Source organism: Trachinotus anak, unplaced genomic scaffold, assembly GCF_046630095.1.
Source record: "Trachinotus anak isolate AG129_WGS33_773 ecotype Australia unplaced genomic scaffold, CSIRO_AGI_Tana_v1 ptg000038l, whole genome shotgun sequence".
NCBI classification, from domain to species: Eukaryota; Metazoa; Chordata; class Actinopteri; order Carangiformes; family Carangidae; genus Trachinotus; species Trachinotus anak.
In genome coordinates this window covers 500001-517627 of record NW_027273889.1, presented here as the reverse complement: position 1 = coordinate 517627, position 17627 = coordinate 500001, and the positions used below count along the sequence as shown (strand labels likewise).

General features: G+C 49.5%; 2 protein-coding genes across 7 annotated transcripts in view; both read right to left on the bottom strand.

The window, feature by feature from the left end:
* The window catches only part of grin1b (glutamate receptor, ionotropic, N-methyl D-aspartate 1b), a 52715-nt gene extending 43402 nt beyond the window's left edge, over window positions 1–9313 (bottom strand). For all 3 annotated transcript variants that reach the window (XR_011687131.1, XM_071472303.1, XM_071472302.1), the window contains exons 1-4: window positions 8651–9313; window positions 6976–7232; window positions 5142–5276; window positions 2786–2962 (exon numbers count right to left, since the gene is read on the bottom strand). Coding sequence is in view for 2 of the 3 variants with exons in the window: in XM_071472303.1 (XP_071328404.1) it covers window positions 2786–2962; window positions 5142–5276; window positions 6976–7232; window position 8651 (570 nt within the window). In the remaining variant the exon portion in view is untranslated. The remainder of the gene's footprint in view (window positions 1–2785; window positions 2963–5141; window positions 5277–6975; window positions 7233–8650) is intronic.
* Window positions 9314–16181: 6868 nt separating this feature from the next.
* Window positions 16182–17627, bottom strand: part of dok2 (docking protein 2) — a 13525-nt gene continuing 12079 nt past the window's right edge. For all 4 annotated transcript variants that reach the window (XM_071472377.1, XM_071472378.1, XM_071472380.1 and 1 more), the window contains one exon: window positions 16182–17627. This exon is cut by the window's right edge and continues 159 nt beyond it. In XM_071472377.1, coding sequence (XP_071328478.1) covers window positions 16986–17627 — 642 coding nt within the window. In that variant the 3' untranslated portion in view covers window positions 16182–16985.

Sequence of the window (17627 nt, the reverse complement as noted above, 5' to 3'; positions counted from 1 at the left end):
TGACGACGGACTGACTGATGACTGATGACTGACTGAGTGACTGAGTGACTGACTGACTGATCGTGTTTTAGTTGTAGTTTCTGGCTCCATCAGGTTCTATCAGCGGCTGTTTACAGCTGCAGTGTTGATAACTCAGCTCATTGTTTCTACATTTAGAGACAAACAGTCTGGGTATAAACCTGGTCCAGGTCTGGACCATGAAGAGGAGGAGCTTCAATACACTGAGCCCCGCCTCCATTACAGCAAATAAACTACTGTGATTACATGAATCATTATTACTGAGAGAGAGAGAGAGAGAGAGAGAGAGAGATCGTCACTAACACTGCTAAAGAAACTAGTAGATCTGAATAACATGTAAACAACAGAGACGATACACTTCCTGCTACAGGAAGTGCTGAGTTTGTATTAACACCACAGACTGTAAATAAAGATGGGCGGAGCCTCTGTGACATCACCCTCAGGTTTCTGACCCACCGTCACCATCTCAGCAGTTCCTGACTCCGCCGCTAACTCCCTGCTAATCCAAATATGGTCAAAGAGGTGGGGCGAGCGTGGAGCTGAGACTTCAGAGAATGTCACTTGGTGTCAAACATACACTCACCCACCTGTCACTCAAAGAGGCCACACCCTCACTTCTCCATGACTTTAGTCCTTAATAAAATGTGAACAGGTGAGTTGTATAAATTCAGCCGTACAGGTGTCATGAAGGAGGAAATGATCTCTAGAGAGCAGAACAGTTTCTGTACCAGGCTGTAAACATGTTTCCTTCTGCTGTAAAGTTGGACATTTGAACATGGGAGTCTCTGGGGACTGACTCACTGCTGGAGCCAGACTCTAGTGGTCGTTAGAGGAACTGCAGCTTCTTCGCTGTTGATGCTTCAGGTTTCACACCCGGAGGCTGATGATCGATTAACATGTAATGCAGCAACTTTCACAGAACAGACAGGAGCAACCGAAAACGAGGCTTCGTACTAAAATACAGCTGTGAACATTTCTAATGTTTGAGAGGGCTGCAGCTACCAGAACCAGGTCTCTGAAACCTTTATAAGGACTGATCCTAAAACCAGATTATTCCAGAAACCTGAAACAAGTCAGTCAGGTGACAGACGGCAGCTGGACGTGAAGCAGTCAAAGACAAATCTGCACTGACACATGATCAGAAACCTGGAAATAACACTGACAATAAAAAACTGAGGGTAAGAACCCTGTAGTTCATTTATACAGAGAGATGAAGGGTTCATGATGCTGCTGACCATCCTGACTGAAATCTGCTGACTGACAGATCACCAGGACACAACACAACACGCTCTTGGTGGAGATTCAAAGAGAAAAGAAAAGAAAAAGAAAAAAGAAAAAGCAGTGATGAAAGAGAAGCTGCAGTGAAGCCTCTGGCAGAAAGATACTGAAGATGGAGGTGTGATGGAGGGTGATGGAGGTGTGATGGAGAGTGATGGAGGGTGATGGAGGTGTGATGGAGGTGTGATGGAGAGTGATGGAGGGTGATGGAGGGTGACGGAGGTGTGATGGAGGGTGATGGAGGTGTGATGGAGGTGTGATGGAGGGTGATGGAGGGTGACGGAGGTGTGATGGAGGGTGATGGAGAGTGATGGAGGGGTGACAGAGGGTGATGGAGGTGTGATGAGAGTGATGGAGGTGTGATGGAGAGTGATGGAGGGTGATGGAGGTGTGATGGAGGTGTGATGGAGAGTGATGGAGGGTGATGGAGGGTGACGGAGGTGTGATGGAGGGTGATGGAGGTGTGATGGAGGTGTGATGGAGGGTGATGGAGGGTGACGGAGGTGTGATGGAGGTGTGATGGAGGGTGATGGAGGGTGACGGAGGTGTGATGGAGAGAGCAGTTTCAGTTCTTCTCTAACAGACAGAGCTGCTGATCACATAACAAACCTCAGAGCCAAAAACCCTGGATGTGAACCTGGTCTCTGGATGTGAACCTGGTCTCTGGTGTGAACCTGGTCTCTGGTGTGACCCTGGTCTCTGGATGTGAACCTGAACCTGGTCTCTGGTGTGAACCTGGTCTCTGGATGTGAACCTGGTCTCTGGTGTGACCCTGGTCTCTGGATGTGAACCTGAACCTGGTCTCTGGTGTGAACCTGGTCTCTGGATGTGAACCTGGTCTCTGGAAGTGAACCTGGCCTCTGGTGTGACCCTGGTCTCTGGTGTGAACCTGGTCTCTGGTGTGAACCTGGTCTCTGGATGTGAACCTGGTCTCTGGATGTGAACCTGGTCTCTGGTGTGACCCTGGTCTCTGGATGTGAACCTGAACCTGGTCTCTGGTGTGAACCTGGTCTCTGGATGTGAACCTGGTCTCTGGAAGTGAACCTGGCCTCTGGTGTGAACCTGGTCTCTGGATGTGAACCTGGTCTCTGGTGTGAACCTGGTCTCTGGGTCTCTCTTGTTCATTAAAGATCCTGTTTTTATGTTGATGGTCTAAACTGAAAACCTGCCTGAACTTTGACCTTCAGCTCAGACTGTGTTTACATGAACAAATGTTCAGAGAGGACGTCACTGCTCCACCGTCAGAGAAGAGAAGCTGCAGCCTGATGCACAGAGGGGTGGACTGATGAGACGAGCATCGTGTGCGCACACACACACACACACACACACACACACACACACACACACACACACACACACACACACACTCCAGTTCATGCAGTGAAAACCATCTGGATTAGAGCAAAGCACACACACTGTTACATAAACACACAACATGCAGCACACGTGTGTCTTCATACTGACTGTGTGTGTGTGTGTGTGTGCTGACCTTGGTCTCTCTCTCCTCCAGCAGGGTCTCCAGTCTCTTCTGGGCGGCTCGGCCCTCGTGGTCATCGCTCACGATCAGGATGATGTGGTTCCACCTGAACTCTCTCATCAGGTCGAACCAGACGTGAGCCTGGTGGGAGTACGGAGGCACCGTCCTCAGGAACGACAGGTGGATGCTCTGAGGAGGAGGAGCAGGAGGAGGAGGTGTAGAAAAGGTCATATGTGTGAGACCTTTACTAAAGATGAATGAATCTGTGATTACTGTGAATTAAAACTGAAATTCTTTTATTTTGAAATCTTGTGTGCAGACAGACGACACCGTCCCAGGACGATGAGTCTGAAACCTGCAGTTAAACCTGCTGCTGGTGAGAAAATCAAACACACTGTGACTCTGGTTCACCTGAAACACTGACTGATAAACATGTGAATATTTCATCACCAGTCTGAGGCCTCTCACTGGGAGTGCTGGGATATTCTGGGACTGATGGTTCCATTAATATTGTAAACCTGAGACGCTGAGAGCTCTGCAGCTCAGACCTGAAACATTCTACATCCTGCACTGAACAGACCAGGACGGTCTGAACACGTCTGACCTGTGAAACACCTGGATCATTACACTGATCGGCTGATCAGGTAAATGTCACAGGGTGTAGTGTGTCTGTGTGTGTGTGCGTGTGTACGTGTGTCACAGACGGACACTGATTGGAGCGGCGAGCCCAACCCACCTCCAACCAGGTGATTGAGAAAATGCGAGCCAGGTGTGCGGGGACAAAAAGGGGAGGAGAGACGCCAATAAGAGCGGCGCAGAGCAGACGGTGCGGCGGAAAAAGAGCCCGAGAGAACGACAGAGTCGTGACCAGCCTATGGCTGGATCGATGGAATCCAAGCAGATGAGAAGAATCTCAGTAGCTGGACCACACCAGGAAGGAGCAGCAGCAGAGAGACCATGGACGTCCGGCTGCTACAGAGAGGGAGACATGCTACGTGGGAAAATGGAGGGGTGAATGCACGCTTCGCCCCTCCTCCAGTTAAGTCTCCCTCTTTATTCATTCTATCACCTACCGCTGACTATGCTCAAACTCACTGGACGGCTGATTGTGACAGAAGAGTTTATGTACTGAACGGAAACAAAAAGGGGAGGGCCACTAGTTATTTGCATGTTTATTTTGGGTGTATTTTGTTGATTTTTCTCATTAATTTGCCTAAGTTTGTGTGATTTCTTTCCATTGATTTTGGCTTAATTTGTTTAGTGTATATATGAATTTTTTTATTGTGGGTAAATATTTCCAGTATTTTGTTTACTTTACTAATTGGCCACCCAAAGCAGCTTAAATTAGTCCATTCGGAAAACGCATCTGAAGATGAATGGGGACTGAAGGGTCTGCTGATTTGGGTTCTCTCTCTGTTTCCTCCCCCTGTACCTGCTAGAGCCAGACGCTGCATGTGGCAGTGGACACCAGGCCTCCAGGAGTAGCAATCACACCACAGATTGGACTTTTAGGCACCTTGTACATTGGACCCTGGGATATTGTTGTGACGCACTGGACTGGTTATCCCGGTCTTACATTATATTGTGTTACTCTGCTTTTGTCATGTTTATTGTCTTTTAAGAAATATAACTTGCCCTTTTGTAAACTGGCGTCTGTTGTGCTGTTTTGAGTCGGAAAATCTCCCCAGTAGAGTTTTTAATAGTAATACTAACACTGTGAGGAAACACAACAAGACGCAGAATAAACATCGGAATGAGATGAAATGATGATGTCATCAGCTGATCGATCAGAGATATTCCCATAAACCTGTGTGTGTGTGTGTGTGTGTTCTGCTCTCATGATATTGTCTGATTTTGTATTTAAACCCAGGTATCTGACCCACACTTGGGCCACATGCTGGTGTCTCCTCTGGCCCAGGTCTGGCCCATATGCAGCCTGTCTCTCAGAACCTACTTTCACATCTGGACCAATTCTGGCCCACACACAGAAAATCTTCCAACTGTCAGTCAACACTAGAGGATAACAGCTGGAATCTGCCCAGGTGTGGACCAGGAGTGGATACTGGGCCAGAGGTTTCATTCTGTTATCTGGGAACTCTCTGCTGGAAACTTCAAACCAACGATGTAAACCTACAAAAACACCTCAGAAGTGTATAGTTTCAGTTTTTAAAGAAAAGCTTCTTTTCATTGTAGTTTTATTTTTCTCAGGCTGAGGACAGGGTTAGGGTCACTGAGCCTGAACCTGAGCCTCTGCGGGGGACTACTTTCAGACTCGTGAAACTCATGTTTCCATGCTAACATCTGGACCCAGGACTGAGGACAATTTCAGAGAGCAGCATCACCGTCCGGCCTCTGCTGGTCACCTTACCTTGTCAGAGTAGATGGACATGCGCGTCGTCAGGCCGACCACGGGGATCCGGTAGAAACCGGCGGTGTAGGAAACAGGTGTCGGAGTCAGGTGGTCGTTGGACTGAGGAGGGTGACTGACCAGGATCGCATACACCTGCAGAAGAAGAAGAAGAAAGCTGGAGTTATTTCTCAGAGTCCTGGTCACATCCGCCATCCTGCAGTGACTCGACCTCTAAAACTGATCAATGACATCAACACTGGTCTGCAGGGACGTCATTAAAAACAAAGAGCTGTCTGTCAGGAGGAAGCAGCTTCAGCCCAGGCAGGTCTGAGGAAATGCTGCTGACAACAGACTGGTCTCTGACCGACTCCTCAAACTGTTTCTACTACAATGTTTTTTCACTCACAACATTTTGGACCAGAGATCAGAGGAACAAGCAGGAGGAGTCAGAGCTGCATGACGACACGTTTCTGTCCATCATTTCATCATCAGTGAGAGGAAAGACCTGAGTGATGAGACTGAACGTCTGGTTCAGAGAGTAGAAACACATCAGTTTCAGCTCGTGGTCTGTTTTTCTCTTATTTCACCAAAACACAACAAACTCACACAGAAGAATGAGACTGAACCAAGTGGCTTCACACGGCGAGAGAAAATCAGCCTGCAGCAAACACTGTGTGTGTGTGTGTGTGTGTGTGTGTGTGTGTGTGTGTGTGTGTGTGTGTGTGTGTGTGTGTGTGTGTGTGTGTGTGTGTGTGTGTGTGTGTGTGTGCGCGCGCGCGCTGTGTCTATAATCCCTCCATCTTTCCACTGGGAGGATGGAGGGATTACATCTGTGTTTCTGCAGAGAGAGAGAGGACGTTAATCTGACGTCCATCTCTGATTCTCTCTCTCTCATGTTGGCCTCATTTCCTCTTTTCTCTGGCCACTTTCCTGTCCCGTCAACAGCTGTGATCAGTGATCAGCTGTGATCAGCTGAATCAGCTGTGATCAGAATATATACTGGTGCATGGTATACTTGTTTTGTGTTTCCAGACTCCATCTGCTTTTTATCTCGTTTTAAAGCTTCACGTTTAAACCTGAGATGTTGAGTTTATTAAAGGGCGGAGAGAGAGGCACAGGAGGTTTGACCTTCACCTTCAGAGGACAATAGGTAGGACTACATTACCCACAATCCCTCTGCAACGACTCCTTTGTCCTCCATCACATCTCATTTCTCTGTCCTTCTCTTTTCTCTCCATTTAGAAACTGTTTTTCTTTCTCTTAAACACATGAATAAAATAAAGAAGCTCTGAACAAAGAGGCTGCAGGATCTGAAACTGACCATCACGTTCATCATCAATGAATCTGCGGATTAAATCCTGGATTCATTGGTTCATCGTAAACAGAGGGAGGTCTGATCATCTCACACACTTTAAACTACAAACTGACTCTTTTCTCTTTGTCATGATGTGTCAACACTTTGCCTGTTGAACTTGAATAACCTCGTTAAAGCCGAGGTTTATGTTTGACCTTTGTGATCATGTGACCAGCTAAATCCGGTTCCAGTCTTTATGCTAAGATAAGATAACAGTCTGCCTGCTGCAGCATTGCTCACACCTGTGTGTGGAGTTGTGTGTTTACTCAGGTCTCAGGTGGACTCAGGTTTGAAGTGAACTGAGGTAAATGTGAAAACAGAAACTTCATTTCCTGTCTTTGAGCACGAGCTCCCCTGCACTTCCTGTCACACCTGAGATCTGGGGTGACAGGTAATCTGTCTGAGGTTCTCTTTGCCCTGAGCTCAGGCTTCAGGCTCAGCTTCAATTTTAACCCTGAGAGCAGGTTCAATCAGAGCTGAGGAGGAGAGCGCCCCCACCTGGTTGGAGATGAGGTCCTCGCACACAGACAGAGCCATCTGAATGGCATTCGGCTTGTGTGTGACGGAGATGGCGTTCATCTTGAACTTGTCCTTCCCGTACAGGGTGTTGGCCTGGCTCACCGCCTCTTTGAACACCTGCTCGAAACGTTTCTGACTCAGGACGGCGCCGATGTTCACCAGCCGAGGCTCACAGCCGCACCGCGCCACCGAGCAGCACTGCAGCACGGCGAGGAGGAGCACGCCACGCAGCTCCACTGAGGAGGAGGAGAGGGAGGAGAAGGAGGTCAGACAAGTGGAGGAGGAGGAGTCAAACACATTCAGTTCATTTTCCGGAGTAAAGCATCAAATCTGATTTAGTTAAAACACAAAGTCAATTATCAGCATTGTTACTGATCAATTTTCTGATCAGCTGATTAGCTGGTGGACAATTACATCATATCTCTGGTAAACAGAACCCGGTTCTAGCCTTCATCCTAAGCTAAGCTAAGCTAAGCTAAGCTAAGCAGCTGCTGGATTGGGGACTGAACATGATGAAATGTTTGTTTCTGTCTTCAGTCACAGACGTGTTGATGCTGCAGCCTCCAGCTGCAGAGACTCCACATCAGGATCTGGTCTCAGATCCTGGTTCAGGACAGACACAGATCCTGGTCTGGTTTGATACAGAAACAGTTCACAACCTGTTAATTGGCACTGAACCTAAAGCCTCCATCTTTACTGACCTGAACCCCAGACAGGGTCTGGATGAGACCCTGGTCTCTGGTTTGAACCTGGTCTCCTAGGAGACAGGGTTGTTTCCCTTCACTCATGTGTCACTCTTCACTCTTCTCTGTGACCAGCTGTGACCAGCTGTGATCAGCTGTGATCCAGCTGTGATCAGCTGTGATCAGCTGTGACCAGCTGTGACCAGCTGTGATCAGCTGTGATCCAGCTGTGATCAGCTGTGACCAGCTGTGATCAGCTGTGTGACCCTGCTCCCTGCTCCTCTCTGTCACACTGATATGAGGAACAGAGTCGGGGAACTGAAATGTTCCCCCACAGATACTGAGCTGAGACAGACCCTGTGTTTTGGACTGCGGCTCTCCGCCCCCTCTGACATCAGCTCTGTCAGGACCAGGCGAGTTCACAGGTCAAAGTTCACCAGAGTGGACATGAAACACGTCACGGTGGCGAGCTCTTCTCTGAGTGGTGGACTTAAAATGCTGGAGTGACCGGGCCCTGACACACCTGTCAATCATTCAGGAGTGACAGCACTGCTCCAACACAGTGGTTTGAACGTCTGTGGTGGGCGGGGCTTAACATCACATGTTGATCACTGATTGGGTGTTTAACAAACTTGGTTCTCTTTACTGTTACAGCTGCTCTCAGATCAGATCTAAGTGAATGAATTTATCTCAGTTCAAACAGTTCTGTTATCAATCAGCTGATGGTGAAGAGGAGCAGGAGGAGGAGGAGGAGGAGGAGGAGGAGGGAGAGGTGAAGAAGATGAAGAGGAGGAGGAGGATGAATTGACAGGAAAGCCTGCGGAGAAGGTCAAAGGGCGTTTTTCTGTTTTCACTGATTCATGTTGAAGTTTAACGCGATGACGCAGATTAATTTAAACCTGTTAAACCTGTTAAACCTGTTAAACCTGACAGAAAAACAAACACGAACTATAACCGAGACTCACTGGTGCTGGTCCTGGTGCTGGTCCTGGTCCTGGTGCTGGTCCTGGTGCTGGTCCTGCTGCTGGTCCTGGTGCTGGTCCTGGTCCTGGTGCTGGTCCTGGTGCTGGTCCTGGTGCTGGTGCTGGTCCTGCTGCTGGTCCTGGTGCTGGTGCTGGTCCTGCTGCTGGTCCTGGTGGCAGCAGATTTTCAAATTAAAAGCGACCTCTCTCTCCGCCTCTGAATCCCGCTGCGCCGCTCCTCGGTCTCCTGTTGATTTCACCGGCTGTGATGGATTTAAATCCCGGTGCTCCTCCCGGTGCTCCTCCCGGTGCTCCTCCCGGTGCTCCTCCCGGTGCTCCCTCCGCCAGCCCGGTACCGTCCTCTGCTTCTGCTCCGGTCCGGTCCCGGTAGGTGAGGGACAGATCCCGCGCTGAGATCCGGTCCGGTGCTGTTGATTCACCGCGTGCTCGTCCGTTAAATGTTTTCTTTGTTTTTTATTTTGTTTATTTCTGTCCGCGAGGCTCGGGATCCTCGCGGGCTTCAGATGACCTGATGCTCGCGAGCCCGCGGTCTGTCCTTGGATCCCGCGCTCGTGCACGAGGAGAGGAGGCGCGCGGCCGCTGCACGGCGGGCACGAGCGTCATCTCAGAGGCTGTTTCTATAGCAACACTGTCAGTTTACTGCGCATGTCACTATTCCATGTATTAAACAGTTCGATGTGAAAATGATTCAGTTCAGTTGTACAGACTCCGTTACAGGGAGACACCAGCAGGAGGAGGAGGAGGAGGAGGAGGAGGAGGAGGAGGAGGAGGAGGAGGCGGGGGGAGGAGGAGCAGGAGGAGGAGGAGGCGGGGGGAGGAGGAGCAGGAGGAGCAGCAGGAGCAGGAGGAGGAGGAGGCGGGGGTAGGAGGAGCAGGAGGAGGAGGAGGAGGAGGAGGCGGGGGGAGGAGGAGCAGGAGGAGCAGGAGGAGGAGGAGGCGGGGGTAGGAGGAGGCGGGGGGAGGAGGAGGAGGAGGAGGAGGAGGAGGCAGGGGGAGGAGGAGCAGGAGGAGCAGGAGGAGGAGGAGGCGGGGGTAGGAGGAGCAGGAGGAGGAGGAGGAGGAGGAGGAGGAGGAGGCGGGGGGAGGAGGAGCAGGAGGAGCAGGAGGAGGAGGAGGCGGGGGGAGGAGGAGCAGGAGGAGCAGCAGGAGCAGGAGGAGGAGGAGGCGGGGGTAGGAGGAGCAGGAGGAGGAGGAGGAGGAGGAGGAGGAGGAGGCGGGGGGAGGAGGAGCAGGAGGAGCAGGAGGAGGAGGAGGCGGGGGTAGGAGGAGGCGGGGGGAGGAGGAGGAGGAGGAGGAGGAGGAGGCGGGGGGAGGAGGAGCAGGAGGAGCAGCAGGAGGAGGAGGCAGGGTAGGAGGAGGCGGGGGGAGGAGGAGCAGGAGGAGCAGGAGGAGCAGCAGCAGGAGCAGCAGGAGGAGCAGGAGGAGCAGCAGGAGGAGGAGGAGGGGGTAGGAGGAGCAGGAGGAGGAGGCGGGGGTAGGAGGAGCAGGAGCAGGAGGAGGAGGAGGCGGGGGTAGGAGGAGCAGGAGGAGGAGGAGGAGGAGCAGGAGGAGCAGCAGGAGGAGGAGGAGGGGGTAGGAGGAGCAGGAGCAGGAGGAGGAGGCGGGGGTAGGAGGAGCAGGAGGAGGAGGAGGAGGAGCAGGAGGAGGAGGCGGGGGGAGGAGGAGCAGGAGGAGGAGGAGGGGGTAGGAGGAGCAGGAGGAGGAGGAGGCGGGGGGAGGAGGAGCAGGAGGAGCAGCAGGAGCAGGAGGAGGAGGAGGCGGGGGTAGGAGGAGCAGGAGGAGGAGGAGGAGGAGGAGGAGGCGGGGGGAGGAGGAGCAGGAGGAGCAGGAGGAGGAGGAGGCGGGGGTAGGAGGAGGCGGGGGGAGGAGGAGGAGGAGGAGGAGGAGGAGGCGGGGGGAGGAGGAGCAGGAGGAGCAGCAGGAGGAGGAGGCAGGGTAGGAGGAGGCGGGGGGAGGAGGAGCAGGAGGAGCAGGAGGAGCAGCAGGAGGAGGAGGAGGGGGTAGGAGGAGCAGGAGGAGGAGGAGGAGGCGGGGGTAGGAGGAGCAGCAGGAGGAGGAGGAGGGGGTAGGAGGAGCAGGAGCAGGAGGAGGAGGAGGGGGGGGTAGGAGGAGCAGGAGGAGGAGGAGGAGGAGCAGGAGGAGCAGCAGGAGGAGGAGGAGGGGGTAGGAGGAGCAGGAGCAGGAGGAGGAGGAGGCGGGGGTAGGAGGAGCAGGAGCAGGAGGAGGAGGAGGCGGGGGGAGGAGGAGCAGGAGGAGGAGGAGCAGCAGCAGGAGCAGCAGGAGCAGCAGTCCTCGGCTCTGACTCTCTGCTGTCTGAGGGCCACAGACTTCAGACAGGACTTTCCTCTGAAGTCTGAATATGGGACCGAGCTGTTCTTCTTCTGTGGTTGTTTCTGTATTAAATCACATTCATCACCCCATCTGATGCCAGCATGCACGGGTGCCGCAGCAACAGGGATGCAGCTCTAGATCCTTGTTGTGGTTGCCACGGAAACAAGCATCTCTCAACCATCCTTCCAGCTCACCAGACGTAACTTGTAATTAAAACACACACGCAGAGTGATGTCATATCTTTGGTCTGTTTCAACACATACGTCCACTGAGTTCAACCCTGAGCAGGTGTGTTTACACCTGCTCAGGTTGAACTGGTTTCAGTTCTCCAGATAAACTCAGTCAACCTGCTTCAGCAGCAGGTTTTCAAAAATAAGAATCATGCAATCACACGAGGTTCAGGCCGGAGCTGATGAAATGACTCGTTACGCTAACAATGCTGCTTAAAAAGAAGGAATTGTAATTTGGCTGAAAGCAGCTGTAACGTATGCGTCTGAGGAGTCTGTGCAGTGACGAACATGTAGAGAATCATCAGCTGGATCTGACTCGGCTGGTGGAGACCAAACACCGAGCTCACACAGGAGGAGCCCCGGGCTCAGGTTCACCAGGTGACAGACGACACACGGGTCGTGATGATCTGGAGCAGCTGGATGCAGAAAGAAGCAGTCGACAGTGGGTGCGCTTGTTTTCCTGCTCCAGTCCAGTTTGTGAAGGTGGATCAGGTCTTTGAACCGGTCTAGACAGACCCCAGCAGCTTCAGAGGGGGGAGGGGCCGTATCGAGCCCTGGATAACAAAGCCCTTCAGACAGAGGGGGAATAGAGCAGACTAAAGGATTAGAGTAATAAAAATAATGTAAATCTATTTTAGCAGACGCCAAGAAAAAGTTATTGCTTTTTCCTGAGCACATTTTTACACAAGTAATTTACTTCAGTAAAATATTATGGCTGTTAGCTTCTGTCTTTTAGCTTCCTGCTGTTAGCCTCTCTCTGTTAGCTTCTTTCCATTAGCTTGTCTCTCTGTATGACATCACCATCTCATCCTTGTCGCTGAGCTCAGCTGTGAACAAGTAGGACACGTATGACATCACCATTTTATCTCTCTGGTGTTGGGTGTCATGAGGAGGGGGTTTCCTTCAGCTTCCAGGCCAGTGCACACACACACACACACACACACACTTACTTCCCAGCTGGGTGTGTTGTAAGGCGGACAGGGAGATGCATGCTGGGACGCCTTTGTAGCCTGCTGTGTCCTGGGGCAGTGTGTGTTAGTGTACATGTGCGTGTTATATATGTGTATTATTGAGAGAGAGAGAGAGAGAGTGTGTGTGTGTGTGTGTGTGTGTTACAGTCATGCAGCACAGCTTCCACAGAGGGACTTTCCCTCCAGGCAAAGGGAACAGTACAGTGAGCGTCAGTCCTCAGTATCTTGTCGAACTAAAACAAAGTATTTCCTCTGAAATGTAGTGTGGAAGTATAAAATGGAAATACTCAAGTACCTCAATTTTACATCAAGACAGTACTTAGAGTAAATGTACTCAGTTACTTTTCACAACTGTTAAAATAATCACTAAGCCTTCAACACACATGGATTCTTGCCCCCCCCCGGGAGAGAGTCCGGGGGTCTCCTATGAGCCCAGCCAACACTACGTTTAATGTCATTCCATTCACTGCAAAATGTCCCAAATAAAATCAGCAGCAGAATAAGCAGCTGTGTTTCAGCTGGAGCTGAGTGAGCTGACGTCACGAGTTCACTCAGCACGTGACTGCGCGTGCGCGTCTACTTCCGAAACACAGCGGTTGCCGAGGGGATCGGTGCGTTTGATTTATTGTACTGGGACGTTTGATTTTTCCACAAAGTACCGGCAAGTATATAAAACTGCTTTCACCCCTGCTTAGGGCTAAAGTTAGAAACTGGTTAACATCAGTTAGCTAAACTGTAATTTGAGGCTAAAGTTAGGAACTAGCTAACATTAGCATTCATCCATAGATAGTTGACACAATCTAATCCAGAAACTCACAAGGTGAGAATGTGAAGCGTATTAAACAAGCTACATAGTTAGCTACTGCTAAAGGAGGACGGAGCCACACAAGACATTCAACTGACATCAAGGTGAAAACATGGTATGGTCCACTTCATGTGGGAAATATAATATCTACAACAACAGGTAAGAAAGTTATTGTGATGGCCACACTTGCAGCCACACAGTAAAAGTGGGTAACCCCATGCACTGACCTGTCTTTAGTTACCTTAGGTTTTCCTTACACTTTACACCCATATTGCACATACATGTAAACACACAAAGAAGGACACAGTTCTTTATTTCATATAAGATACTTATGGTTTATTTCATATTTTATTATTTAGTTTAATTGGCAGGACACATGTTTAGTTAATTTTCTTTACATTTAACATTTGTGTTTATTTATATAAGTTGCCTTAACATGTGTTTATTCTTCTTTCTGTTTTGCCGGTTCTCGGGGTTTCCTTACCTCTGCTGCCTGGGTCATCTGGCTGGGGTCGAGCAAAGGACACTCTTAAGGAAGCTGGAGACTAGGGGATGTGTTAATTAGGACTGAACCAAGTATCTGTCATTATGGGGGGGTTGTTATGTTTTATTATTTACTTATTTAGACCTTAGTTTGATAGCAGGGTATTTCTTTTTTTATTGATAATGTTCTAAGCTCGAGACCAACTGTCCTGTTTATTTATTTGGTAGTTAGATTGTTAGTTTTATATGTTGCCCCCCTGTGTGTCTCAGCTGGTCTGATCAGCCAGTATATATGTTCCCTTGTGTTCTTAGTCTTTAGGTCAGTTGAGTTAGGTTGAGTTTGGCTCGAGGTTATTTTGCCTCAGTTAGTTTTGTTACGTTGACCTCTTTTATGGGCCCAGATTGTTTTGGTTAATTTTTTTCCCTCACAGTTATATAAAGGTTTCAAGCCCTAAACTGTTGTTTTTAGTTCTTCTGGGGGGGATTCAGGTCTTAATCAAGGGGGGGTCAGACCCCACAATCCCCCCATGGTTCAAACTGCAAGTTAATTCCACGAGGAAAATATAAGCTTATCAAGAGTTCTAATATAAAACAACTACTGAAATAACGTGAACGTAACTACGGATCTCAGGCCTTTACTGCGAAGTCTGAGGAACAGAAGAAACTCACGTCACTGTTGCCAGGACAGACTCAGGGCTCTGCTGCAGGAAGGTGAAGGGTTCACACCTGAACTCCATCCTCTGTTTAACCTCTGAGGAGTCCAGGCCCCTCCTCTTTCCTGCTCCTCCTGAGGCAGCTCCTCCTCCAGACCTGCTCTTCACAACAATGAGGATCATCGACTGTAAAAGACTTAAATGTATTTTGAACCTTTATTTTAATTATAAGGTTTTACAACCACCAGTGCAAATGGACTAAAAGGAAACTATGTAACAAAAAAGGGTTCAGATTAAATCCTGCTGAATAGAACAACTATGCTGCCTCCTGCGTTGAGTAGTAATGGCAAAGGATTATGGGTAATCTTAGAGGCACATGAAAGCTGAACTGGCTTTCTTTGGTTGAATATTATTAAATGTTTTTATGAAGTTAACCTTTTTTATGTTTTATTCATGGACTGAAGACAGTGAAGCAACAGTAGAAACATGTGAAGCTTCAGTTGTTTGTGACCTGGTGCTGCTGTGTGTATAAGTTCTGTCCTTTTGGAAATAATAATGATTTTATTACACTGTCTTTATTTATGTGTTGCTTTTATTTGATTTTATTTTGGTTGTATTATCCTTTGTCTTATGTGTCTTATTTCAGAAGTTTTGATTTGATTATTTGCTGCTAACTTGACTTTTGCCCTTTGACCTTGATGAATGAACTTTTACACTCTGACCATCACGTCAGGTTGATGTTCATGCTTCTGGATTTTCTGGCTGAAAATTCCCTGAATGGGACAATAAAGATACTTTGAACTTTGAACTTTATATCTCTCTATAATCAGTCCTATGTCAGCTGATCGCCACCATCATGTGACCCCTCAGCCTGATCATGGTTGGTTAAAGCCAGATAACTGAAAGCTCCTGGGTTAGTTGTTGGCGTCTGATTGGTGGTTCTTAATGTTTTCTGTATCTATAATGAATAAAGTCCCATCTCTACACTGACACACACGTGTTTAATTATGACTGTGTGTGTGTGTGTGCAGCCTCGGTCGTCCATTAACACACAGAAAGACAGAGCGAAGTTACAGATGCTCATTAAAGAAACATACTGTCGACCTCTTCCTGTCACATCTGCAGCAGGGATCCTGTCAGCACCAACAAACAGGAGCACGACCTCATTTATGCAGCAGCAACACACAAAGTGCTTTAACCCTTTAACGTCCAGTTTGACCCTTTAGTTTCTTTACAGTAGTTAAACAGTTTGACACGACAGGAAACATCTTCACTGTCTGACGGTCGGTCGTGTTTCAGTTGATATTCATGTTTTCATAAAAACTGGGTCTGAGACTCATCGACTCTGACTTCCTCATTGAGACACCTGGATCAGGCCTTGGCCCCGCCCACCACCCGCTGGCTCCAGGTGTCCAGGTGAAAGAGCAGAGAGGATGAAGATGTTAGAGGAGGAAACATCAGAGACTCAGCCTCATGTTGGAGCCTCAGTCAGACCCAGACTCATATGAGGAGTCTGTTGAGACCAGAATCAGAGACTAGCAGACGGATCAGAACCGTTAGCGTAGTTAGCATCTGTTATTTGTTTATGCTGTTTGTTAGCTTGTAACTGGCAGTGGCTGACACAGTGTTAGTGGTTGTGCTAATGCTAACTCTGGCTCTCTGTGCTGACAAAGTTTCAGGTGTGTTTAGCTCCGCCCCCCGTGCCCACGAGTTGACAGGATTGGTTCCTCAGGTTCTATGACGTATGAATCCCTGACTGTCTGAATCTGTTTTTATGAGGCTGTGATTGGTTCAAGGTGGAACATGTAGATGAGCTTCAGACCAGTTTCAAACACATCTGGAGGAAGTTTACTCACCATGTGGGGCAGCGCCCCCTGCTGACGGACAGCTGCTCAGTAGTGCAACATTAGTGAACTGCATTAGTCCAGATGTGACAGTAGAACAAAAACATGTGTGCAAAAGAACCCCCCCACCCCCCACCCCACCCCCACTGGGCAAGTCTGATCCCTTTGGATTTAAATGAGAATGAATGGGATAAAGAGTGAATGAAGAAACAGAGTAAATGAGGATTTATTTCAGACTGACAGGTTCTTCAGAAACATCTGTACACGCACTCAGAGGGAAACAGCACAACACACCTGAACACACCACACACACTCACAGCATCAACATGTCTACGGTTTACACAAACAGTTGAGTTTGATCTGATGATGATGATCCTGTCTGTGCCTGTTGAGCAGTACTAACCAGATGTTGTGAGCTCTGCTGCCTCCTGCAGGACAAAGTTTGAAACTGAATCATTTCCTCACTCTTCATCATTTTGATGTGAAAATAAGAACAGAGGGCAGTTTAAACACTGTTCGCATGGTGCGTTTACAGACGCTCAGACATCTCAGAACTTTTCCTTGCCTGTCATGGAGTCTTCAGAGGACATGTGGCCTTTGTGTTTGTCTTCTGTGTCACTGACCCAGTGATTTTCAACGGTTGGTGTTGTTTTGGTGCAGTGTTGAGGGCGACCGGCGACCACGCCGTGGAGCCAAATACACAACCACAAGAGAAGGATGCAATGAGACAGGAAAGCTCAAACGCTGTACTGTCCCTGAAGGCATCAGCAGAGAGAGTCTCTGCTACGTCACCATGAGATGATAGTTAATGATAAAAATCACCTGCAAGCAGGAAGTGATGTCATCAACCTGAGGCTCTGACGACGTCAACAGTTTCTGTCCAGCTCTGACTCAGAGGGGGGCGCTGACGGGAATCGTCCGGACTCGTACTGGGACAACTATTGATTATTGAGTAAATATCTGAATCATGTAAATTGTCTGTGTGCTGTTTCTCCTCCTGTTGTCTCTACACCATCTTCACCATCACATTGTTGTAGGGAGAATCCTGCTGCTCCTCTCTCTGCTCCTCCTCTTCCTCCTGCTGCTCCTCATCTTCTTCTTCTCCTTCTTCTTCATTGGTGCTCTGTGTGACGGCAAACGCCCTCTGGGGTCGTTTGGGCACGGCGTAGTCGTCCACCCGGGGGTTATACGGGTACTCGTGACCTTTGGGATCAGCAGCCGTACCCATGATCCTCCAGGCATCTCCTCTCATCTCCTCAGGGTCGTCGTACACCGAAGGGGGGGCCGTGGACTTCTGCCCCCCGGAGGCGGCGGGTGCGGCGCAGCCTTCAGGTTCGTCGTAGATGTGCTCCACCTTCCCATACGTGGGTCCGAGGTTGTTGGCGTCACTGGGGAAGATGTTTCTAATCTTCATCTCATCGATGCTGTCGTAGAGCGGGTCAGCCCCGGACTCAGAGACATGAGCATTATGGGAGTTCAGGATGTCCGCCATGACGTTCTTGTTGATGGTGTCAAAGGGGAGGGAGTACTCTGGCTCTGGGGCCATTTGAGGGGGGGTGCAGGGAGGAGCCAGGCTGTTTCCTCTCTCCCTCCTCTCCCTCTTGGTGCCTCGCTCGCCCGCAGGCGGCAGGGTGATCTGGGAGTACAT